Source organism: Hypanus sabinus, chromosome 13, assembly GCF_030144855.1.
Source record: "Hypanus sabinus isolate sHypSab1 chromosome 13, sHypSab1.hap1, whole genome shotgun sequence".
NCBI lineage: Eukaryota > Metazoa > Chordata > Chondrichthyes > Myliobatiformes > Dasyatidae > Hypanus > Hypanus sabinus.
The window spans coordinates 41,803,651-41,830,171 of record NC_082718.1 but is presented as its reverse complement, the minus strand read 5'-3'; the positions used below and the strand labels follow the sequence as shown (position 1 = coordinate 41,830,171).

At 42.3% G+C, this 26,521-nt stretch overlaps 1 protein-coding gene across 1 annotated transcript in view; it reads left to right on the top strand.

Annotated features, from left to right (window-relative positions):
- The window catches only part of LOC132403801 (cAMP-dependent protein kinase type II-beta regulatory subunit-like), a 110,038-nt gene that overhangs the window by 33,152 nt on the left and 50,365 nt on the right, over positions 1-26,521 (top strand). Inside the window, exon 2 of the mRNA XM_059987495.1 lies at positions 5,182-5,217. Coding sequence (XP_059843478.1) covers positions 5,182-5,217 — 36 coding nt within the window. The remainder of the gene's footprint in view (positions 1-5,181; positions 5,218-26,521) is intronic.

Genomic DNA, 26,521 nt, shown 5'->3' with positions numbered 1-26,521 from the left:
TGCTGAAACCCAGGTAACATTCTAGAAAATCTTCTCTGTACTCTGTCTATTTTGTTGACATCTTTCCTATAATTCAGTGACTAGAACTGTACACAATACTCCAAATTCGGACTTACCAGTGCCTTGTACGATTTTAACATTACATCCCAACTCCTATTCTCAATGCTCTGATTTATAACCGCCAGCATACCAAAAGCTTTCTTCACCACCCTATCCACATGAGATTCCACCTTCAGGGAACTATGCACCATTATTCCTAGATCACTCTGTTCCACTGCATTCCTCAATGCCCTACCATTTACCATGTATGTCTTATTTTGATTAGCCCTACCAAAATGTAGCACCTCACAATTAGCAGCATTAAACTTCATCTGCCATCTTTCAGCCTACTCTTCTAACTGGCCTAAATCTCTCTGCAAGCTTTGAAAACCTACTTCATTATCCACAATGTCACCTATCTTAGTATCATCTGCATACTTACTAATCCAACTTACCACCCCATCATCATATATATAAGCATTCTTGTTCATTTAAATAATCAGTTATGGGTTATGTATAAATACAGTATGTGGAGTGCATACATAATCACGCTACCATGTGATACTTGTGTGCATTACTTAAAGTAAACACAAAGTTAGACTTGCTTTCTTGGACTCGCATTGCCTTCCTTTTAATTAGTTTAATGTTTTGAAGTTGCAAAACATCACACAAGTCCTGGATGTGAGCTCATCTGCTAAGGGTCTTGGACCTGCTAAGTAGCAGATGGGATAGCATCTATCGCCATATTTTGCAGCTGGACCCCAAATGGAATAAAGTGATTTAGCAACTTGAACCCGACCCAGCTCTGTGGAAGCCACTCCATTTGGGGTCTCACAACCCTCAAATGCTGCCCTTTTTGTATGTTTTCCATCACTCTGAATACTGGAATTAACTCTGAATTTCTCTCCAGACTGAGAAATGACCTTTCACTGGAACTCTGTTGCCTGTAATTTGGCCAAATTTCTTTCTATACTGCCACAACCTCTTTATTCTACTGTCTTGATGACACCCCTGTGTAATAATGATGAGCATACAGTATGTGATATAATATGTCTTAGGCATTTGGAAATACATACACACCACATCCATCACTTTTTCTCTCACTCTTCATTATCTTATGAAGGAATCTATTATCAATATTATGCTGACTTGTTCTTGGAGCAGGATCAGAAATTTCACTGATTTCAATGGGTGTTCAAGGCCTGCTGATATTAATTAACTAACTTAAAATAGTTTGAGATGATTTTATTTAATTTTTTAAAATTATTTTTAAAATTCGACAGATTTTTAAGTTGCAGGTAGGGAAGATTTATAAACCTGTGGCAGCTTTGATTTCTGGCAGAGCAATGGCCAGTTTTGGCTTTAACGCAAATAGTGGATATTTTCGGAGCTGGGTCACTGTTCTGTATTGAAATCTTGGACCAAGCTTTGTTCTTTTCTGATCCACATACAGAAAGCTGAGTTATCTGGCATGCACTAGATTTGACCAAAGCCTGGTGATCGATTGTGCTAGTCAATCAAGTGTGGGCAGAGGGGTTCCCTCACTCAAGTGGGCCTAGGGCCTCCGTCAGTGCTGGTTGTGAAATGCTAGTGCAGTAATATGTGTGTAACTGTTTTTAGTGAAGTAGTTGAACCGTATGATGGAATATGCAGGAACCATGGCAAGTGATTCCAGCTGGCTTGCAAGGTCTTGCACTGTTGATTTCTGTTCTATACGTTTCTCAGCATTAAGTCATTCTGTTCAGATCATTGTTTGCAGTTTCTAGTTGTTAAACTTTGCCGTTAAGTGCTTCACAAGCTGTTGAGGAGCATGTGTATGCCCATCAGGCATAAACTATATAAACATCAAATTGTTTCTGACCCCATTATAAAAATATTTGGTGGCCAGGAATAATTGATTACCTGAAATTATCTGTCAACTGTTGCCTTGTGGGTGCCTCCTGAAGTTTACGGTTGGCTTTTCTCCAAGCTGTTTTCTAGAGGAAGCCAAACAAGGTCGGTATGGTTTTATTTTGGCTCTCATTGGTGAGCCTGTATTCATCCCTGACTGGACTCTGTTTACCCATTTTGTGTTGAATGTGGAGCAGTAGTTCCATTCAATATGTAGTTCTCCAGTTGTGTTATTCTATTTCCTTCATTTATATTATGTTGTCTTCTAGGGCTGGATCCCCCAACTCTTTGTGCCTTGTTATTCTGAATATTCTAAGTGTTACTGTTGATTTCTCCTATTGGATCTACTTAGTGAGGTGAATAAGGATTGCACCATCATGTCATTGTTTCTTCTAGCATTTTTATCTAAGACTGATTCAATGCTGAGGCAGTTCTCACTTTCAAATTGATTAACATGGAAGCATTTATTTTCAATGTTAGTGGATCTTACTGAGTGTTATACATATCTCTTTGGAAGAAGTGATGGAGGTTGTGGGAAAGTAAATGCACTTGATTTTTGGGACTGAAATCAAGCGGAATTTACAAGGGTAGCTCTGACAGCAATGGTATCACCATTGTTTTTCATTCAAGGGTGGGATCTTGTCACCACATGCAAAGGTATGAAGCAGTATTTTGCAAACACTAGACTAATGTTGCTTGATGTCCTGAGTTTGATTGTTTGGGGCCAGGGAGAGGGTTGGAATTTGAAAATAAATGGAATATTAGCCTTATTCATATTTAAAGGAAGATACTGTATAAGAGAGGAGCTTGGAACAGTACCAAGATTCAAGATTCAAAGCACATTTATTATCAAATAAGTTATAAATTATACTCCATCAAATTTGTCTGCTTGCAGGCAGCCACAAATCAAGAAACTTCAATATCCAATGTAGAATAAAGACCAAAAACCACTGTGCAGCGAAAAGGAGGGTATTAAAAAAAATATATTTTGCAAACAGTTGAAGCAAACCAACAGCATCCTGAACCAGACTGTCCCAGATCCATTCATGGAACTGCCAGAGTAGGCCCAAGCCAAGCCTCGGTCCCCAATTTTCACCCCAGCGGGGCATAAACACATGGCAGCCGGCTCAGTTCACAGCCTTGGTGCCGTGGAGAAAGGAATGAACATTCGTGGGTGAGCAAGTGAAATCAGCCCAGCCCTTGCCTCTGTACCCGACACTTGGACTCCCAGTCTTACCTGGACCAGTGTTTAAATTGCCCAAGCACAGAGTAGTTCCGCAATTTTGGACTGTGATCCCAGCACCCTGATAGGCCTAGACTGCCCTGCCCAAAACCATTCTCAATCTCAGCTTGGAGTGATCCAGCCTTGCACCCAGGTTAGGTGGACGGCATCAAAACTCTTCCACATCGATTCCTCTCCAAATTGCTTGCTCCATCTCCAGTAGCAATACAAACTCCATCTGTGAACCCCACAGCCCGGACATGTTGCGCCTTGCAATCTCTCTGCACAGCTCATCCCCCAAACCAGACTCGCCTCCGCATTGTCTGTGATGATAGTTCCCCACAACTTGCTTCATAATAGATGTCACCAGTAAGCTGTTGCACATCTTCAGTCGCGCCATCTTTAACTGAGAAAAACAGTTGTAAGAAAAGTAATGAGCTCTTAGAAGCTGGGCTAGCAAGAGAAATTGGGAATCTGGCAGAAAAAGAAAATGAGCAGAGTGGGTGGTAAGAAGCCTTTTTTGATTTTTATTCCTTGAAATTAGGGATGGGTGCTGTCCAAGTAACAAACGAGAAGTTTACAAGAACAAATCCAAGAATGCGAGTGGGTGCAGGCTCTTGAGTTGAGTAGCCATTTAAAATGAAAAGTAAGGTTGCAGTGATCCAGAAATATAAAGAAAATCACTTGGAGACTAAAATTTGGAAAGGCAGCCAGAGAAAACTCAGCAAATTGGTGGGAAGCCTGCAACTGCAGGATAATGGATAAACGTTTACAGAGACTATTCCCATTGTAAACATTCACTCAAAATTCTGTTTGCACACAGTTTATTGCAATATCTTTAGTGCAGTGAATACTGACTGCAAAAATTAAGATTACAGTGGTGTCGTTTCAGGGTGTTTGACCTTCTTGATTTGGATCTGGTTATGTTCAAACTTAAAGTGTTTTTTTAAAAGTTCATAATCCATTTCATAACCAGAGCTTTGTGGGCGGGGATCAGTCCATGAAAAATGGAAAACGTGGTCTTTTTTTTTCCCCAAACAAACCAATTGGCTGTGGAATGTGGCTTCCCTTCAAATCAAACAGTTGAGTTCATCCAGGCTCCTTATGTGAAGATAATCCTTAGAAACAGCAGTAAAGAGCAGCCAAGAGTAGAGTGACTGCAGGCCTGTTGTTAAATTTCTAAACATGGAGGGCTCAGAGTAAATGTCATTACTTTTCTTTCCCAAGGGAGGAAAAAAAACCAGGAATGTTTTGGGCCTGGTGGTAAAATCTGATGAGAGTTGGATTAAAAATTTGGCTGGTGTGTCTCAAGGGAACAGATGTTCCTGGTCATAACATGATTGGAGGATCATTGTAGTGGCAAGAGGTGATGGGAAGAAAGAATCTGCCAAGGGGTCAATTTTAATTCCCAGAAATATCACTGGGAAGTTTCTGAATTAAGTATATAGCAAAGATGAGCTTAATTAATAATATCAAAAAGTAATGCCAACATAATAGCAAGGGAAGTAGTTTGTGTGTATTTTAAAAAGAATGGAATTGCAGAAGAGAAATTAGCAGTTACAAGAGCTTGTTCACTCTTAGTTTCTTTAAAATAATACAACAACCTTTCAATTATATGGGAAAATTTTAAATCCACAGAGGAACCCAGACATTTTGGTTTTTTTAAAAACCGTACTGAAATTTGAATGTAAAATGGAAGTTATACATTGAAACCAAGGGCAAATGAGACACATGTCATGCACTTCAGATTAAAGATCTTCATTGAGAGAGTTCACGTATGTATTAGTGAAATGTAGCAAATTTGTTGTTGGGTTCAGCTGTTAAGTTGTGTGTTTAAAATGTAGAATGCTAAGAACTATGCATACTTTTTTTTACAAGGTAAACACTTAAAATTAGGTCAACCATTTCCATTGTGTTTTTAACTAAATGCATTCAGAAAACATTTATAATTTGCATCCAGTATTTCTATTGAACGTCCTAAATATTTAATTTTAAAAATCTGACTGACAACCTCTTTGTTTGCTTTCCAGTTCCAATCAAAAACAGATTAACTCGACGACCGTCTGGTAGGAATGTTATTTACTTATTCTTGAGAATCTGGGAATTATTGGGAAGGCCAGAATTTATTGCTTAACTCTGCTTGCCTCCTTCAGAAGGTGCTGATGATTTGTTTTGTTAAATTGAAAGCTGCTTGTCCCAGTGTAGAGGATGGGGAGTTCCAGAATAATGGCGGGGAGGGTGCGGTGGGTGGAGGCTGATATATTTCTAAGCCCAGATGGTGATATTGACAGTGTTCCCATGTACCTGAAATCATGGTCGTTGATAATGGAATTTGCCGAATTACTCTACATGTATTCATGGTCCGTCTTAGCCCGGCTGATGTTTGGGTTTAATAGTGATGATGGGAACTTGTTGTTCTATAAATTTGCTAGGTATGCCCATAGAAAAAGAATCTCGGGGTTGTATGAGGTGACATGTGTGTACTTTGATAATTTTACTTTGAACTTTGGTACTGATAGTGAACGGCAAGGGTAGGTGTTTGACTTTCCCTTGTTGGAGATGATCGTTGCCTTTCCTGGTGTAAGTATTGCTTGCCACTTAGCACAGGTCCAGATCTCACTGCCTACAAGTATGAGTTGTTATGAGTGGCATAATGCAAGCATCAGTAAGTGTGTTCCCACTTATGCCAGGCAACTCGTGAAGTTGATAATGATGTTTGGGTTGAGAAAATCCTCAAGGAAGTGTTCAGCAGTGACGACCTGGAGTGAGGTGTGACTTCTACTACAGGAGTGATTTCCACCACCCCCCCCCCCTCACCGGACACCCACAGTGTTATCAGGGCTTCTGGATGCCACTTTGTTGAGTTTGTAACTTGACACCAAAGGCAGTCACTCTCTCCTCGCCTCTCACATTTGGTTCATGTTTAGACCCAGGCAGTGAGCATCTGAGGCTGAGTGGCCATGCCTGTTCCCAAAATGGACCACAGCATGCAGGTTATTGGTGACTGAATGTTGGATAGCATTATCATTGCGACAATCCATAACTTTCGAGAGTCAGTAGGATCATTGCATTTTCTGCATCCCCTGTTCTCAATTGTTCTTGATTTCAGATGCAAGTTGTATGTAATAACACACAGTGGTTAGAGCGACATTATTACAGCTTCAGAGTCAGAATTCGGAGTTTAGTTCCAGCCTCCTCTATAAGGAGTCTCTCTACGTTCTCTTTGGGGTTTCCTCCCGCACCACAATCCAGGGAAATACTGGGTAGGTTAAATGGGCATTGTGAATTGTCCTATGATCAGGTTCAAAGTAAATTTATTATATTCAGAGAACATACAGTATATGTCACCATGTATAACCCAAAGATTCTTTTTCCTGCGGGCATAATTAACATGACTATGTAACTGTGACATGATCAATGAAAGATCATGTAGAGCAAAGAAGACTACAAACTGTGCAAATACAAATATAAATAAATAGCAATAAATAATGACAGCATGAAATAATAAGATAAAGTGAGATCATTGATTGCGGGAACCAATAGCTGACTGTAGTTAACCTCTGTAGTTCATTAGCCTGATGGCTAAATCAGGGTTGCTGGGAAGACACTGCTTGAAAGCCCAGATGGGCCTACTCCACGCTGTATCTCTAAATAAATAAATAAACCAAATTACATCAATTCATCGATATCAGTTCAAGTTGCACAATGACATCTGGGAAATTTAAATTCAATAACTAATCTGAAATCAAACCATTCTTATGAAAATACACCAGTATCATCAAAGATGACTAAAACAATCAGATCTGTACTTTTAAAACAAAAGTCCTGTTGGTTAACCTATTTTTCTCGTCTCCCAATCCACATGATCGTCATGGCAGTTTAAGGCAGCTGTTCATCACAGTTTCCTCGGGGGGGGGAAATCGTGTTTAGGGAGTAATGGTTTTCTTTGTCAGCAGTGTGTATATCCTTAAAGTTAGTAAACTAAAGCCAATGTATTGCCAGTATGATTTGCTTGAAAGATGTTTATTCTTTGCTTCACAGACAGAGCAATGTCCAGACAAACATTTAATATTTCAATAGTAAATTAAATTCATCTCAGTAAAATGTATAGAAGTTGGTTTCCAAGTGATTTATGAAAGAAGTTGCCATCTATTTGGAGCAAGAAGACAGTGAGTGGAATGGCTAAGGATTTCCGGAGTGAAGGCATTTTACTACTTGGGTAAAAGAGAAGCAAGACTGCGCAGGCGTGTGACGTCAGCCAGTAGAGCAGTAGAAAAGTTTAAAAAGAAGACTGCCGTATCCAGTGGGCAGCGGAGTCAGAGGTAGCACAGTGATAGGGCTTTGGCTCAGCAGGCTTAGGCAGTAACGAGGCAAGGTAGGTTTACCTGTGTTAGTTGCGTAAAGGAAGTAGTATGTGTATGAGGCCAGTTTTCTGTGCTTGGTGTCAAATGTGGGAGGTCCTGGAGTCTCCCAGCTTCCTGGATGGCCATATCTGCACCCGGTGTGTCGAGCTGCAGCTCCTGAGGGACCATGTTAGGGAACTGGAGATACAGGTCAATGACCTTCGTCTGATCAGGGAGAGCGAGGAGGTGATAGAAAGGAGTTGTAGGCATGTGGTCATACTGTCAATAGACAATAGGTACAGGAGTAGGCCAATCGGCCCTTCAAGGCAGCACCACCATTCAATGTGATCATAGCTGATCATCCACAATTAGTACCCCGTTCCTGACTTCTCCCCATATCCCTTGACTCCACTATCTTTAAGAGCTCTATCTAACTCTTTCTTGAAAGCATCCAGAGAATTGGCCTCCAATGCCATCTGAGGCAGAGCATTCCATAGATCACAACTCTCTGGCTGAAAAAGTTTTTCCTCAACTCCATTCTAACTGGCCTACCCCTTATTCTTAAACTGTGGCCTCTGGTTCTGGACTCCCCTAACGTTGGGAACTTGTTTCTTGCTGGGGCCATGGGAGACAGACAAGTGGGTCACAGTCAGGAGTGGGAAGGGGAAGAGTCAGGTACTAGAGAGTACCCCTGTGGCTGTACCCCTTGACAATAAGTACCCCTGTTTGAGTACTATTGGGGGGACAGCCTACGTGGGGGAAGCAACAGTGACCATGCCTCTGGCACAGAGTCTGGCCCTGTGGCTCAGAGGGTAGGGAAAGGAAGAGGAAGGCAATAGTGATGGGGGACTCTATAGTTAGGGGGTCAGACAGGCAATTCTGTGGACACAGGAAAGAAACTCAGATGGTGGTTTGCCTCCCAGGTGCCGGGGTCCGAGATGTTTCATATCGCGTCCAAGATATCCTGCAGTGGGAGGGAGAACAGCCAGAGGTCGTGGTACATATTGGTACCAATGACATAGATATGAAAAGGGAGAGGTCCTGAAATAAGTACAGGGAGCTAGGAAGGAAGTTGAGAAACAGGACCCCTGCAAAGGTAGTAATCTTACAACTACTGCTTGTGCCATGCAACAGTGAGTATAGGAATAGAATGAGATGGAGGATAAATGTGTGGTTGAGGGATTGAAGCAGAGGGCAGGGATTCTAATTTCTGGATCATTGGAACCTCTTTTGGGGCAGGTGTGACCTGTACAAAAAGGATGGGTTGCACTTGAATCCCAGGGGGACCAATATCCTGCTGGGGAGGTTTGCTAAGGCTACTGGAGAGAGTTTAAACTAGAATTATTGGGGGGTGGGAATGGAACTGAAGAGACTGGGGAAGAGGCAGTTGGCTCACAAGTAGAGAAAGCTTGGAGACTGTGTGCAGGTGATAGAGAAGGGACTTGCTCAGACGGATGGTTTGAAATGTGTCTATTTTAACACAAGGAGTGTTGTGAACAAAGCGGATGAGCTTAAAGCATGGATCAGTACTTGGAGATAAGATGTGGTGGCCATTACAGAGATTTGGATGGCTCAGGGACAGGAATGGTTACTTCAAGTGCTGGGTTTTAGATGTTTCAGGAAGGACAGGGAGGGAGGCAAAAGAGGTGGGGGCATGGCATTGTTGATCAGAGGTAGTGTCATGGCTGCAGAAAAGGTGGATGTCATGGAGGGATTGTCTACTGAGTCTCTGTAGGTGGAGGTTAGGAAACAGGAAGGGGTCAATAACTTTACTGGGTGTTTTTTACAGGCCGCCTAATAGTAACAGGGATATCGAGGAGCAGATGGGGAAACAGATCCTGGAAAGATGTAATAATAACAGAGTTGTCGTGATGGGAGATTTTAATTTCCCAAATATCGATTGGCAATTCCCTAGAGCAAGGGGTTTAGATGGCGTGGAGTTTGTTAGGTGTGTTCAGGAAGGTTTCTTGGCACAATATGTCGATATACCTACAAGAGGAGAGACTGTACTTGATTTGGTATTGGAAAATGAACCTGGTCAGGTGTTGGATCTCTCAGTGGGGGAGCATTTTGGAGATAGTGATCATAATTCTGTCTCCTTTACAATAGTATTGGAGAGAGATAGGAAACACAAGTTAGAAAAGCATATAATTGGAGTAAGGGGAATTATGAGGCTATCAGGCAGGAAATTGGAATCTTAAATTGGAATAGATGTTCTCAGGGAAAAGTATGGAAGAAATGTGGCAAATATTCAGGGGATATTTGTGTAGAGTTCTGTATAGGTACATTCCAATGAGACAGGGATATTATGGTAGGGTACAGGAACCGTGGTGTACAAAGGCTGTAATAAATCTAGTCAAGAAGAAAAGAAAAGCTTACAAAAGTTAAGAGAGCTAGGTAATGTTAGAGATCTAGAAGATTATAAGGCTAACAGGAAGGAGCTTAAAAGTTAATTAGGAGAGCCAGAAAGCCTTGGCAGGCAGGATTAACGAAAACTCCAAGGCATTCTACAAGTATGTGAAGAGCAAGAGGATAAGACATGAAAAAATAGGACCTATCAAGTGTGACAGTGGGAAAGTGTGTATGGAACCAGAGGAAATAGCAGAGGTACTTAATGAATACTTCACTTCAGTATTCACTGTGGAAAAGGATTTTGGTGATTGTAGAGATGACTTGCAGCAGACTGAAAAGCTTGAGCATTAAGAAGGAGGATGTGCTGAAGCTTTTGGAAAGCATCAAGTTGGATAAGTCACCAAGACCGGGTGAGATGTACCCCAGGCTACTGTGGCAGGTGAGAGAGGGGATTGCTGAGCCTCTGGCGATGATCTTTGCATCATCAGTGGGGAAGGGAGAGGTTCTGGATGATTGGAGGGTTGAGGATGTTGTTCCTTTATTCAAGAAAGGGAGTAGAGATAGCCCAGGAAATTTTAGACCAGATGCATTGCTTATTGAGAAAGTAAGGAGACATAGGATCGAAGGGGACATTGCTTTGTGGATCCAGAACTGGCTTGCCTACAGAAGGCAAAGAGTGGTTGTAGATGGATCATATTCTGCATAGAGGTTGGTGACCAGTGGTGTGCCTCAGGGATCTGTTCTGGGACAGCAGCTGTCAAAGCAGCTGCGCAGGTTGACTCTGTGGTTAAGAAGGGAAACGGTGTATTGGCCTTCATTAATTGTGGAATTGAGTTTTGGAGCCAAGAGGTAATATTGCAGCTATATAGGACCCTGGCCAGACCCCACCTGGAGTACAATGCTCAGTTCTGATTGCCTCACTACAGGAAGGATGTGGAAGCCATAGAAAGGGTGCAGAAGAGATTTACAAGTATGTTGCCTGGATTGAGGAGCATGCCTTATGAAAACAGGTTGAGTGAACTCAGCCTTTTCTCCTGGGAGCGACGGAGGGTGAGAGGTGACCTGATAGAGGTGTATAAGATGATGAGAGACGTTGATTGTGTGGATAGTCAGAGGCTTTTTCCCAGGGCTGAAATGGTTGCCACAAGAGGACACAGGTTTAAGGTGCTGGGGAGTAAGTACAGAGGAGATGTCAAAGGTAAGTTTTTTACTCAGAGAGTGGTGAGTGTGTGGAATGTGCCGCTGGCAACGGTGGGTGGAGGCAGGTACGATAGGGTCTTTTAAGAGGCTTTGGGATAGGTACATGGAGCTTAGTAAAATAGAGGGCTATGGGTAAGCCTAGTAATTTCTAAGGTAGGGACATGTTCGGCACAACTTTGTGGGTCGAAGGACTTGTATTGTGCTGTTGGTTTTCTGTGTTTGATGGCTCTGGGCCTCTACCCACTGGAATTCAGAACTATGAGGGGTGACTTCATTGAAACCTCTTGAATGTTGATAGGCCTCAGTAGACTGACTGTGGAGAGGATGGTTCCTATGGTGGGGGAGTCTAGGACCAGAGGACACAGCCTCAGAATAGAGAGGAGTCCTTTTAGAATGGTGACGAGGAGGAACTTCTTTAGCCAAGAGTGGTGAATCTGTGGAATTTATTGTCACAGGCGGCTGTGGCGGGCATGTCATTGAGTATATTTAAGGCAGAGGTTGATAAAATTCCTGGTAAGTCAGGGCATGAAGGGATACAGGGAGAAGACAGGAGATTGGGGGCGGGGGGGGGGGGGGGAGCTGAGAGCGAAACTGATCAGCCATGATGAAATGGTGGAGCAAAGTTGAGGGGCCAAATGGCCTAATTCTCCTCCTGTATCTTGTGGTGGTGTTATGGTCTTTGACTTTTTTTCTTTGTATGTGTACTTGCCTGTCAGTCATAGTATTTTTGACCAGTGCTTGATTTGTAAAATGCCTTGTCTTCATTACACATGTAACCAGGATAAAATAAGGACACATAAAATCTTGTTTCAGAATGCAATGAATCCTATGTATATTATGCATAGATACTTTTTATGACTTACTATAATCTTGTGATTTATACTTGTGATGTTGTCATGAATAATTAAATATGTAAACCTGACAATTCCCAAGAAACTTTCTGTGCGATGAGACAAAATGCAATTTAATTTAATTAAGTTTCAGCTGGAAGTGTAAGATGTGAGATTCATAAATATTGACTTTAATAACCATCATCATCATGACATGCTCTCCCATGATGTAGACTATCATGGTCTTTGACCATGATTGTTCTTGGCACATTTTTCCGCAGAAGTGGTTTGCCATTGCCGCCTTCTGGCAGTGTCTTTACAAGATGGGTGACCCCAGCCATTATCAATACTGTTTGGAGAATGTCTTCCTGGCGTCAGTGGTGGCATAACCGGGACTTGTAATATGCACCAGCTGCTCATGCCACCATCCACAAACTGCTCCCTTGACTTCACGTGATCCTAAGCAAGTGCTACACTTTGCACAGGGGTGATGTGCAGGCTAGTGGTGGGAAAGAGTGCTTTTGACCTCCTTTGGTAGAGACTTATCTCCACCCTGCCACCCATTTGTAACCATGTAATAGCCAGGTCAGTCTTGAGATAGCAAGTGAGCTTAAGGTAATTTTTGCTAAAATTTAGAAGCATTGTAATCTTCTAATTTGGATGGAAATTCATAGAATATCTTATTTCATTATATTTATCTTACGCAATCAACCAGCAGATGTTAAAGCAATTTCAAGTTCCTGGATGTCAGTATCTATGAGAATCTAATCTAGACCTAACATATCATGGCAGCTACAAAGAAGGTCCTAAGACTTAGGAGCAGAACTAGGCCATTCAGCCCATCGAGTTTTTACTGCCATTCCATCATGCTGATCCTGGTTTCCTCTTAACCCCATATACCTGCCTTCTCACCATATACTTTGATGCCCTTATCAATCAGAAAACTATCAACTTCCACTTTAAATATACCCTCAGACTTGACCTCCACTTCAGTCTGTAGCAGAGTATTCCACAGATTCACTACTATCTGGCCAAAAAAAATAATAAATCTCTCCTTAACTCTGTTCTAAAAGATTGCCCCTCAATTTTGAGGCTGTACCCTCTGGTTCTGGATACCCCCACTTTAGGAAGCATCCTCTCCACATCCACCTTATTTAGTCCCTTCAACATTCGGTAGGTTTCAATGAGATCTCCCTGCATTCTTCTAAACTCCAGTGAGTACAGGCCCAAAGCCGCCAAATGCTCCTCCTATGTTAACCCCTTCATTCCCAGAATCATCCTCGTGAACCTTATCTGGACTCTCTCCAATGACAGCATATCCTTTCTGAGATATGGGGACCGAAACTGTTGACAATACTCTAAGTGCAGCCTGGCTAGTGTCTTGTAAAGCCTCAGTGTTTTCTCCTTGTTTTTGTATTTCATTCCCCTTGAAATAAATGCCGACATTGCATGTGCCGCTTTACCACAGACTCGACCTGTAAATTAACCTCTTGGGAGTCTTGCCCGAGGACTGCTAAGTCCCTCTGCAACTCTGATGTTCGAATTTTCTCCCTATTTAGGTAATAGTTTGCACTATTGTTCCTTTTACCAAAATGCATTATCATACATTTTCCAACACTGTATTCCACCTGCCACTTTTTATTCCAATTCTTCCAATTTGACTACGATCTGTTGCAATCACGTTGCTTCCTCAGCAGTACCTACTCCTCCACATGTCTTCATATAATCCGCAAACTTTGCCACAAAAGCCATCAATTCCATTATCTAACTCACTGACAAATAATGTGAAAAGTAGTGAGGGACCCCACTAGTCACTTGCAGCCAACCAGAAAAGGCCCCCTTTATTCCCAATCACTTCCTTCTGCCTGTCAGACATCCCTCTGGGGGGTGGGGATCACAGTGAAACATTTTAAATGCTGAAGGCCTAGACAGAGTAGAAATGGAAAGGATGTTTCCCATGGTGAGAGAGTGTACGACGAGAGGGGACAGCCTCAGGATAGAGGGGCGCCCTTTCAAAACAGAGTTGCAGAGAAATTCCTTTAGCCAAAGGGTGGTGAATTTTTGGAATTCATTGCCACATGCAGCTGTGGAGGCCAGATTGTTGGGTATACTTAAGGCAGAGACTGATAGCTTCTTGATTGGACATGGTATCAAAGGTTACGGGGAGAAGGCCAGGAACTGGGGTTGAGGAGGAGAAAGAAAAGATCAGACATGATTGAGTGGCAGAGCAGACTCGATGGGCCAGTTGGCCTAATTCTGCTCTGGTGCCTTATGGTCTTATCCATGCCAGTATCTTTCCTGTAACACCATTGGATTTTATCTTGTTAAGCAACCTCGTATGTGGCATCTTATCAAATGCCTTTTGGAAATCCAAGTAAATGTCATCCACTACCTCTCCTTTATCCACCCTGCTGGTTACTTCCTCAAAGAACTCTAACAGATTTGTCAGGCAAGATTTCCTTTTACAGAAACCATGCTGACTTCGACGTATTTTATCATTTAGTCTCCAAGAACCCCAAAACCTCATCCTTAATAATAGACTCCAACACTTCCCCAATCACTGAAGGCTAACTGGCCTATAATTTTCTTTCTTTTGCCTTCCTTCTTTAAAGGGTGGAGTGACATTTACAATTTTCCAGTCCTCTGGGACCATGCCAGATTCAAGTGATTCTTGAAAGATCATGACCGCTATCTCTACAGCAACCTCTCTCAGGACTCTGGGATGTGGTTCACCTGGTCCAGGTGCCTTATCAACCTGAAAACTGTTGAGTTTGCTTAGCAATAATAGCAATGGCACTCACTCCTTCTCGCTGACACTCACAGACCTCTGGCATACGGCTGGTGCCTTCCACATTAAAGACTGAAGGAAAGTACTTACGTTCATCTGCCATTTCTTTGTCCCTCATTGTTACCTCACCAGCATCATTTTCCAATGGTCCAATATCAACTCTCACCTCCCTTTTACTCTTTTTATATAATTGAAACATCTTTTGGTATCCTGCTTTATATTATTGGCTAGTCTGCCCTCAGACTTCACCTTTTCTCTTCTCATAGCTTTTTTAATTGCATTTTGTTAGATTTTAAAAGCTTCCAAGTCATCCAACACTCCACTCACTTTTGCCACCTCATGTGCCCTTTTCTTGGTTTTCATGTAGTTTTTACCTTCCCTTGTCTGCTGTGGTTGCCTTCCCCTGCCATTTGAGAACTTCTTCTGCAGGACGTATCCATCTTGCGCCTTGTGAACTATTCCCAGAAACTTAAGCCGCCTCCACTCTGCTGTCATCTCCACCAGTATCCTCTTCCAGTCCACCTGGGCAAGCTCCTCTCTCATCCCTCTGTAATTCCCTTTATTCCATTGCAATTCCGATACATGTGACTTGTGCTTCTCCCTCTCAAAGTGCAGTATGGATTCAATCATATTATGAACACTGCCTCCTAATGACGTGCCTTTTCCAGCTCCCTTTGCAATCTCAATCCCACACCTTGGCTACTATTTGGAGGGCTCTATATGATTTCCATAATGTTTTTTACCCTTGTAGTTTCTTAACTGCACCCATAAAGATTCGAAATTCTCTGATCCAATGTCACCTCTTTCTAAAGATGTAATTCCATCTCTTACCAACAGTGCCACACCACCGTCTAGGCCAGGGGTCGGCAACCCTTACCACTGAAAGAGCCATATGGACCCGCTTCCCACAGAAAAGAAAACACTGGGAGCCGCAAAACCCGCTTGACATTTAAAATGAAATAACACTGCATACAACAGGGAGCCGCAGCACAGAGTTGAAAGAGGCGCATGCGGCTCCGGAACCGCGGGTTGCCGACCCCTGCTCTAGGCCTTCCTGCCTGCTCCCAACTATGGCCTTCTTTCAGCCACAACTCAGTGATGCCTACAATGTCATACTGATTAATTTATAATTGTACCACGAGTTCATCCACCTTATTCCAAATGCTACACACATTTAAATACAGCACCTTCAGTCCTGGATTCTTCACCCTTTTGAATTTTGCCTCTGTGGTATAATTTAATTCTTCACTCTGTCTGCATTTGCACCCAGTCATTGGCTTGTCCTTTGTTACATTCATGTTACACCATCATCTACTTGTAAACCTGCTGGCTCATCCTCAGCTCTATCATACTGGTTCCCAACTCTCTGCATACTAGCTTAAACTACTCCCAGCAGCTCCGGCCTATGGATAGGCCACACTTAGACCCCCTCCAGTTCGCCTACCAGCCCCGACTAGGAGTTGAGGATACCATTGTCTACCTGCTGAACCGTGTCTACGCCCATCTCGACAAGCTGGCGAGCACTGTGAGGGTCATGTTTTTTGACTTCTCCAGTGCTTTCAACATCATTCGCCCTGCTCTGCTGGGTGAGAAGCTGACAGTGATGCAGGTGGATGCTTCCCTGGTGTCATGGATTATTGATTACCTGACTGGCAGACCACAGTGTGTGTGCTTGCAACACTGTGTGTCAAACAGAGTGGTCAGCAGTACTGGGACTGTCCTGTCTCCCTTTCTCTTCACCATCTACACCTCGGACTTCAAATACTGCACAGAGTCTTGCCATCTTCGGAAGTTTTCTGATGACTCTGCCATAGTTGGATGCATCAGCAAGGGAGATGAGGCTGAGTACAGGGCTACAGTGGGAAACTTTGTCGCATGGTGCAAGCAGAATCATCTGCAGCTTAATGTGAAAAAGACTAAGGAGCTGATTGTGGACCTGAAGAGGGCTAAGGCACTGGTGACCCCTGTTTCCATCCAAGGGGTCATTGTGGACATGGTGGAGGATTACAAATACTTGGGGATACGAATTGACAATAAACTGGACTGGTCAAAGAACACTGAGGCTGTCTACAAGAAGGGTCAGAGCCGTCTCTACTTCCTGAGGAGACTGAGGTCCTTTAACATCTGCTGGACAATGCTGAGGATGTTCTACGAGTCTGTGGTGGCCAGTGCTATCATGTTTGATGTTGTGTGTTGGGGCAGCAGGCTGAGGGTAGTAGACACTAACAGAATCAACAAGCTCATTCATAAGGCCAGTGATGTTGTGGGGGTGAAACTGGACTCTCTGACAGTGGTGTCTGAAAAGAGGATGCTGTCCAAGTTGCATGCCATCTTGGACAATGTCTCCCATCCACTCCATAACATACTGGTTATGTACAGGAGTACATTCAGCCAGAGACTCATTCCACCGAGATGTAACACTGAGCATCACAGGAAGTCATTCCTGCCTGTGGCCATCAAACTTTACAACTCCTCCCTTGGAGTGTCAGACACCCTGAGCCAATAGGCTGGTCCTGGACTTATTTCCACTTGGCATAATTTACTTGTTATTATTTAATTATTTATGGTTTTATATTGCTATATTTCTACACTATTCTTGGTTGGTGCGACTGTAACAAAACCCAATTTCCCTCGGGATCAATAAAGTATGTCTGTCTATAGTAAACCTGCCCGCAGGAATATTGGTCCCTCTCAGATTCAAGTGCAACCTATCCCTTTTATATAGGTGACAGCTGCCCCAGAAGAGGTCCCAATTCTTAAAAAATCGGAATCCCTGCCCCCTGCTCCAATTATTCACCCACATATTTATCTGCCACCTCATTCTATTCCTGTCATCACTGTTGTGTGGCACAGGCAGCAATCCTGAGATTACTACCTTCGAGGCCCTGCTTCTCAGCTTCCTTCCTAACTCTCTGTATTCTGTTTACAGGACCTCCTCCCTTTTCTACCTGTGTCGTTGGTACCAATATGTACCACGATTTCTCGCTGCTTATTCTCCCTTTTCAGGATATTGTGGGCGCATTCAAAAACACTATGGACCCTGGCACCTGGAAAGCAAATTACCAACCATGTTTCTACAGAATTGCCTATCTGTCTCCCTAACTATAGAGACCCTGTAACTGCTGCCATCCTCTTCAGTTCTCTACCCTTCTGAGCCACAGGGCAAGACTCAGTGCCAGAGACACAGTTGCTTCCCCCAGGTAGGTTGTTCACCCCCTAGCAGTACATTACTCAAAATGGAGTACTTATTGTTGAGAGGGACAGCCACAGGGGTACTTTCCACTATCTGACATTTTCTCTTCCCTCTCCTAACAATCACCCATTTGTCTGTGTCCTGTAGCCTTGGAGTGATTACTTACCTGTAGCTCCTGTCTGTCACCTCTTCACTTCCCCTAACAAGCTGCAAACTGCAACCCCAGTTCCTTAACATGGCCTCTAAGGAGCTGCATCTCGATGAACCTGGTGCAGATGTGGCCATCAGAGGCTGGTGGTCTCCTGGAAATCCCACATCTGACACCCAGAAAGAACACTGGCTCTGTAGACATGCCCCCTATTCTCTCAAGAGTTAAAGAAGGAATGAACTTGCCTACTTGCCTCCGCATGCTCTCTCCAAAGCCCTTTTGAGCCAAACCCTTACCACTCTGACTCTGGCCACTCCTATGAGGGTCACTCTGCTAGATGGTGTCCCTCGAAAATGGAGACAGTGTTTTTAAAGCTCTTCCCTGGACTTGCATGGGGACGCTTCTACTGTGTCTGTGCAGTAGTCCAATCAAAGAAGACACAACATGGCTGTATTTCAGCCCTGTCTCTCTTCCTCCACTTCCGGTAACGCTCCCCCTTCACCATTCCCCATCCTCTTTTCCTTATCTCACCTTACCTCCTCATTGCCTCCCTCTGGTGCTTCTACCCCCTTTTCTTTCTTCCATGGCCTTCTGTCCTCTCTGATTAGATTCCCCCTTCTCCAGCCCTGTATTTCTTTTACCAATCAATGTCCTAGTTCTTTGCTTAACTGCTCCCCCCTCGGTTTCACCTGTCACCTTGTGTTTCTCCCTCCCCTCCCCTCACCTTTTCAATCTGCTCCTAATCTTTCTTTTTTTCCTAGTCCTGCTGAAGGGTCTCAACCCGAAACATTGACTGTACTCTTTTCCATAGATGCTGCCTGGCCTGCTGAGTTCCTCCAGCTTTGTGTGTGTATTTCATTAGGAGTTTGAGGAGATTTAGCATGTTGCCATTTCTGCAGATGTACCATGGAGAGCATTCTAACTGGGTTGCATCGCTGTCTGGTATGGAAGGGGTACAGCTACTGCACAGGATTGAAATAAGCTGCAGAGAGTTGTAAACTCAGTCAGCTCCATCATGGGAACTAGCCTTCATAGTATCCAGGACGTCTTCAAGGAGTGATAACCTTGATAATGAGGCATCTGTCATCAAGGATCCCCATCACCCAAGTCGTGACTTGTTCTCATTGCTACCATCTGGGCGGAGGAGAAACCTGAAGATGCGCACTCAAAAGATTCAGGAACAGCTTCTTGCCCTCTGCCGTCTGATTTCTGAATGGGCATTGAATGCATGAACACTACCTCACTACTTTTTTGTTTCTAATTTTGCACTTAGTTAATTTAACTATGTACTTCTGTTTTTTTTCTACTATGTATTGCATTGTACTGTTGCAGCAAAGACAACAAATTTCTCTTCATATACTGGTGGTATTAACCTGATATTAACTGCCTGTCCAAGAGTACACAGGATTTCTTGTTAATTTCTATCTTTTATTTAAAATTTTGTGTCCACGTATCTGAATTTGAACCAAGACAGTAAAAGGGGTTTACTACTCCTTTACACTCTTTTGATTTGTAATCTGATGTCCAGCAGAGCCAAATTTCACTGGAGTTTTATTTAAATATAAAAGTTGAACAGGTGAAACCCTTTTGCTGTTATTTGCTGAACTAAATTTGTAAAGTTTTGTAAAATATAAATATCTGAACCATTCTTCTTTAAGCTTTTATTAATATTTTCAAATACTAAAGCAGGTTGTGAGATAGGAACAAAATTAAAATTTAGAACAGGATCAGTGTAGCAATCACTTGCCTGTATTTTTCTGGATGGAATATTATTCCATATGATCGATTGTCAATTTGTTGCAATGAGGGACGACTGCTCTATTTGCATGAATACAGACAGGCCCTCAATTACAAGAGGTACTTCTGTGTAAATTTTTTTCTCTCATAAAAACTTTTCCCCTTTTTTATTTATGCTGATGCTGCAACCCCAGCTTCTTCACACTTCTTCATTCATTTGAAATTGCGGTAATCAAACTTGCATTGCTAATGCTGTCATGATCAACTTGTGACCTTTTGCTTTCGCCAATTTCATATCCTTTCATCTTTGCTTCCTGTGAGTTGTTTGCTGAGGTATAGTGCCATGGCTTCTGGTAGTATCTGAAACCCACGCAGTTGGCTGATGTTCATGATTTGATCTGGATAGGGAATTTTGCATTTTTTTTGGAACATTAATCAAACATTCCCAATGTGTGCACTTCAATTAGCTTGAAGAAATTTCAATGATTTTTTTGCTTTAAGTTAGTCAAATGGCTAAAAAAAATAGTGAATGGACAATAGAGCATTGTAGTCTGAAGGCACATTTAGTTGTATACTACTCACTGCACCATTGGCAAATCTGTCATTTTATTTATAGGATCTTGAATTTTAACAGGATTGAAAATGAGGGAACTTATTATTATTTTTTGAACATTTGACGACCTAACTTTCATAGCTAGCAGGAGTGAGCAGAGTTCAAGCTATTTGTGGTTGTGCTAGCTGGATTGTCTCACGGCCTCGCTTTCAATTTTCTCTGCTTCTGCTTTTGATGTGGCTTGTCCCATGAAGCTAGCGTTCGTGGTGAGCTGTGGGGTTTCAGGTGGACTGAATACTATTGACCTTTTGATCAAAGCCCCATAGGGGGATGTGGCTGGGTTTGACCAGGATAGGATCTGGGCAGCAAATCATAAACATGAAAAAGTCTGCAGATATGCTGCCTGACCTGCTGAGTTCCTCTAGCATGTTGTGTGTGTTGCTTAGGATCTGAGCAGTAATAGTGTGGATGCCGAGTTGTTTGACGTGTGGCTTGTTAATAAAAGCCTGTAGTAATGTCATAAATTCATGAACAAAGGTATCAGTAGAAGATGAGATGGGATTTTGGTAAAGGCAAGGAATGTTGGTGGTGATAGTAATCAGTGTTTCTTGTGATGGAAGAGTATTGTTGGAACCTGCATTTGGACTTAAAAGAGCCTTGGAATTAATTGATTCAGGCTGTGTGCGGGCTTGGAGAGGGCTTATCATTTGCTGTGAAGCCCAAAGATAAGTAGAATTGACGGAAATGTAGATTTTTCAAAGACTGGAAATTAAGCAGTAAAAACTTTTAAAGATATCATTGATGTTGGGTTAACTCACACAGGTTACCAGTCAGGTTTTATAAAAGTATATTACTTAGGATCTATATCCTCCAGTATCTGATGGTAAAATTTCTGTTTTGTTTTCATATTGAATATTGGTTATTGCAAAATAAAGCTCTTTGAAACTTCAGTTTGGCAGGGCAGAGCTGCATCTCTACCAAAAGAGGTGTAAGGCGCTCCTCTCCACTAGCCTGCAGGTCACCCTTGGGCAAGGTGTAGCACCTGCTTAGCCCCCACCCCCAGATCAGGATCACGGGAATCCATGGGAGCAGATGGTAGATGGTCGTATGAGAAACTGGTGCATATCACAAGTTCTGGTTATGTGACCACTGATGCTAGGCAGACAGTCTCCGAAGAGTATTGATAATGGCTGGGGTCAACCGTCTTGTAAAGACACGGCTTAGAAGAAGGCAAACCACTTCTGTAGAAAAATCTGCCAAGAACGATCATGGTCATGAGACATGAGACCATATCGTACAACACGGCATGTAATGATGACGATGAATGTAATGATGAAGGCATGTAATGATGAAGATGAATGTAATGATGAAGGCATGTAATGATGAAGATGAATGTAATGATGAAGGCATGTAATGATGAAGGCATGTAATGATGAAGATGAATGTTACTTGGAATTTGTATGGAAGAGATTTGACTCCAAACAATATTCTGTGAAACTGCACTGTTACTTCAGTGTGCTGTAATGGAGTAGAGAGATAAAATGATTAATCTCAACTATACCACCAGAGGTTGTGTAGTGAAGTCCTAGGCCCTTTCTCCCAACAGTATGGAAGAGTTTACTGGAGCATTTGTAGCGAGGAATCAAGTTGATCTCTGGGTCATTTTCACCATTGAGAAGGTTCAGAACAGGTATTAAGGCTGCTATTCATGTGGTAGAAAGGGAAAATCTTCGAAAAGATTAGCTTGTGTCAGTGCTCCTCACTCCTTTGGCAATGTTATTACAAATTTGATTAACAGCAGTTCATGGAGCTTTTGCATTTTGAACAAGGCATTGGGAAATCTATACATCTGAATTGATTTCTCAGATCTAGATTCTATAATGCATGAAGTGAACTGTACATTTTGATATTATCTTTGTGGCACCAGTACAGAATGAACATAAAATTACTATAAATACGTAATAGCGTAAGAAAGGGAATAATGAAAAAAAAACGGACTGCTCAGATACCTGAAGGTGGACCGTGAAGAAAGTGTTCCTGAGTCATTGAGTGTAGGTATTCAAACTTCTGTACTTCCGCCCCGATGATAATGAGAAGAGGGCAGGTCCCAGATACCAAGGTTCCTTAATGATGGATGCCATTGTTGCCTTGAGCCACCACCTCCCAACCTTTCAAATTTTGAAAGACCTAGATAGAGTGAATGTGCAGAGGATGTTCCCTACAGTGGGGGAGTCTAGGATCAGAGGACACATTCTCAGAATAAGAAGGATGCCCCTTGAGAACAGAGATGGTGAGGAATTTCTTCAGCCAGAGTGTAATGAATTTGTTGAATTCATTGGTACAAGTGGTTGTGGAGGCCAAGTCATTGGGTATATTGAAAGCAGAGTTTAATCAGTCAGGGCATCAAAGGTTACAGGGAGAAGGCAGGAGAATGGGAATGACAAAATTACTTTTTGGGCTGAATGGCTTAATTCTGCTTCTGTGTCTAACACTCTTAAGGTGTCCTCAATTGGGAGGAGGGTTGTGCCCATGATGGCGCTGACTGAGTCTACAATCCTCTGCAGCCTTTTTTCGATCCTTTGCTTTGGAGTCTCTGTACCGGTCTGAAATGCAACCAGTCAGAATTCTCTCCATTGCATATCTGTAGAAATTTACAAGAGCGTTTGGTGACAAACCAGCTCTCCTCAATCTCTGACTGAAGTAGATTTGCTGGTGTGCCTTTCTCGTGTTTGTAACAGTGTTGGGCCTAGGACAGAACTTTGGAGATGTTAACAATGATGATTGATGCCAAATTGGTGAAGATTGCACAGAGATGTGAAGGAGAATGAGGGAGATTATGTCTAAGTAATAGAGTTTGAGCCATCAACTGAAAATAATGGAGCTGTTGTTCCCAATATCCAGTGGGAAGGAGTATTTGCTTCTCCTGTTTGTCTGATAATCAAACATTCTGATAATTTAGAGAAACTGCACCTATATTTGCATATGACTGGATAGCATTGGATTATATTCTGTCCAGATGTTCCAGCGTTGTATGAAGAGCCAACGAGATAGCAACTGCTGTAGACCTGTTATTTCAGTAGGCAAATTAGAGCGGATCCAAGTCAGCACTCAGACAGGAGCTGATATGCTTTTACAGCAGCCTCTCAAAACACTTTGTCACTGTGGATGTAAATGCTACAGGGCGATAATCGTTTAGCCGACTGACCACACTCTTCTTGGGCACTGTTAGGACTGAAGCCCTTTTGGCACTGGAGGGTATCACACACTGCTGGTGTGAGAGGTTGAAGATATCTGTGAATGCCAGTCGGTCAGCGGAGGTCTTCTGTACTCATTCTGTTACTCCACCCAGACTGGATGTTCTCCGTGAATTCACTCTCTTCGTCATCAGATACTGAGACTAAAGGATCATTGAAAAACATGGGGGTGTGCAATCCTTCCTCCTTGTTCTTGTGGTCAAAGTGAGCACAGAAGGTATTGAGCTCTTCTGGAAGCAAAACTCTACTGTTCCCTATGTCACAAGATTTAACTTTGTAGGAGGTTATGGCATTCAAAGCCTGGCACAGCTGTTGAGTGTCGCTTGTTGATTCCAGTCTAGTCTGGAGTCTGCATTTTGCCCATGAGATGGCTTTCTGGAGACCGTACCTGCACCTCTTGGAGCATTCTTGATCTCCAGACTTTAATGCCTCTGATCTGTCTCTCAGGAGGATCTGGATTTCATTGTTCATTCACGACTTCTGATTGTGGAAATTTTGTGGGGTTATACTCATCCACAGCCGTTTTAATAAAGTCTGCAACAACCCTGGTGTTCAGGTCCTCGGATGAATTCTTGAACACGGCCCAGTTCACTGACTCAAGGCAATCCTGTAACTGTTCCTCTGCCTCCCGCAACCACCTCTTGGTTGTCTTGATCGCTGGAGCCTGCACTTTAGGCTGTGTCTGTATGCAGGTAGTAGGAGTACAGCCAAACGATTTGACTTGCCAAAATGCAGTCTCATGAACAAACGATAGGCATTCCTTATTGTAGTGCAGCAGTGATCTCATGTGTTGGGATCTTTGGTGCAACAGGTTACTTGCTGGTGATAATTGAGCAGGGTTTTCTTCAAATGGGCCTGTTTGAAGTCGCCAACACTCCTTGCTTTTCAAAAATTTTATCTATGAGAATAGACTTGCACTAATTTTGCATCAATTGCATGATGCAGAAGCTTGGCTTCTCATAGTTCACTGAGACTGTGTCCACATTCTTTTGATCCATTGTCCTCAAACAAAAATATCTTGTGTTTAAAACGGGCAGTCCTGTTTTTTTGAATAATGAAGCCAAGTCCCAGATTAAACCATAACAGCAAAGTATTGTGTATGTAATATATCAATAATATTTGAGTTATATTGTGAATATATTGTTTGATTATTTAAATACATTATGGTTATAGCTACAAAGTACATGAATGGCATATGTTATCACGTCACTGAATCATATTCCTGTGTTTCGCTCAAAGTAAAAATGAAGTTAGGCTCCCATTCCAGACTCCCTTTGTTTTCATTTCAATTAGTTCAAAGTTTTGGAGTTGCAAAATATAACAAAAATGTCTTCTGTCTCCACCATGTCGAGATTTCATTCAGGAACTCATTTATTTCACTTGGGTCTCCTGCCACTTTACTAAATTCCAGTTGATCTAGCCTTTCCTAATCTTCCTCATTATCCTGCCTTTCAAAGCTTCTGAACACCTCCTAATTTATTAATAACCTTCTTTAAGTAAGAGGACTAGTGCAGTGTGTAATAATTTAGATGTGGTCTTGCCAATGCCCTGGATACCCAGACATTCTCTTTTGCCTTGATGTTTATAAATTTGCAACTGCTTTGCAAAGTACTTGCATATTACAGGTGACACAAAAATGCAGATAGTTCTAGTGTAAAAGAAATCTTGTTTTCGATTACCATGTGGAGGCACTAATGAAGCTTGTGCAGTAAAATATCAACTAGTTCTGTGGTAAAGTTCACAAACTCTGTGCAGAAGTTGGTGAATAGAAGGCTGAGTACACTTGATAATAAATGGAGGAAAAGCAAGCGAGCGACTCTGATAACTTGCTGTCATATCTTGTCTTGTTGCAACATGTTAACTCCGACCTTAGAATTGAATACTTGCCAGTCATCTGAAGGGAATGAAGTGTGTGATAAAGTGCGAATGGTTAAACGATAGGATAGAGAAAATAAAAAACTTGGTTGGAAGAATGGACTCATACTAATTTTGCATCAATTGCGTGATACGGAAGCTTGGCTTCTCAGATTGTTGCATATAACTAATTTCCTTTAAGATGGCTGTGACCTTGGTTTTTTTGGATAAAACATTCTTCAGATGGGTCCATCTGTTACACTATGAATGTTTAGTTTCATTCACTTGTGCTCATTTTAATGCAAGTAAAAGTAAAAAATTCAGGAGATATGACGGAGTTTGAAAAAGCATGCTCTATAAATGCATAAGAGCATATTTCATAAATAAAGATTGTGAAGGTCAGTCAGATTTACCATTGGTGTCTCAAAATAGATTTGGACATGACATGGATGAAACTGGACATGATTTACATTACTAGGATATGACTGATGGGGAAAATACATAGAATATGATTATACTTCAGGTATTATGAGAAAATTCTGAAGGAGCAAGATAGGTGATCAACAATCTTAAATTTTGAATTGAATTGACTTTATTACTTACATCTTTATATACATGAGTAAAAATCTTTACAATACGTTTCTGTCTAAATGTGCAATGTACAATTTGTAGTAATTTGTAATAAATGGTATGTACAACAGGACAGTTAATATAACATAGAAAGACAATTGTATCAGTATGAATTAATCAGTCTGATGGCCTGGTGGAAGAAGCTGTCCCAGAGCCTGTTGGTCCTGGCTTTTATGCTGCGGTACTGTTTCCCGTATGGAAGCAGTTGGAACAGTTTGTGCTTGGGGTGATTCAGGTCCCCAACGATCCTTCAGGCCCTTTTTACACACCTGTCTTTGTAAATGTCCTGAATAGTGGGAAGTTCACATCTGCAGATGTGCTGGGCTGTCTGCACCACTCTCTGCAGAGTCCTGCCATTAAGGGAGGTACAGTTCCCATACCGGGCAGTGATGCAGCCAGTCAAGATGCTCTCAATTGTGCCCCTGTAGAAAGTTCTTAGGATTTGGGGGCCCCACACCAAACTTCCTCAGTTGTCTGAGGTGGAAGAG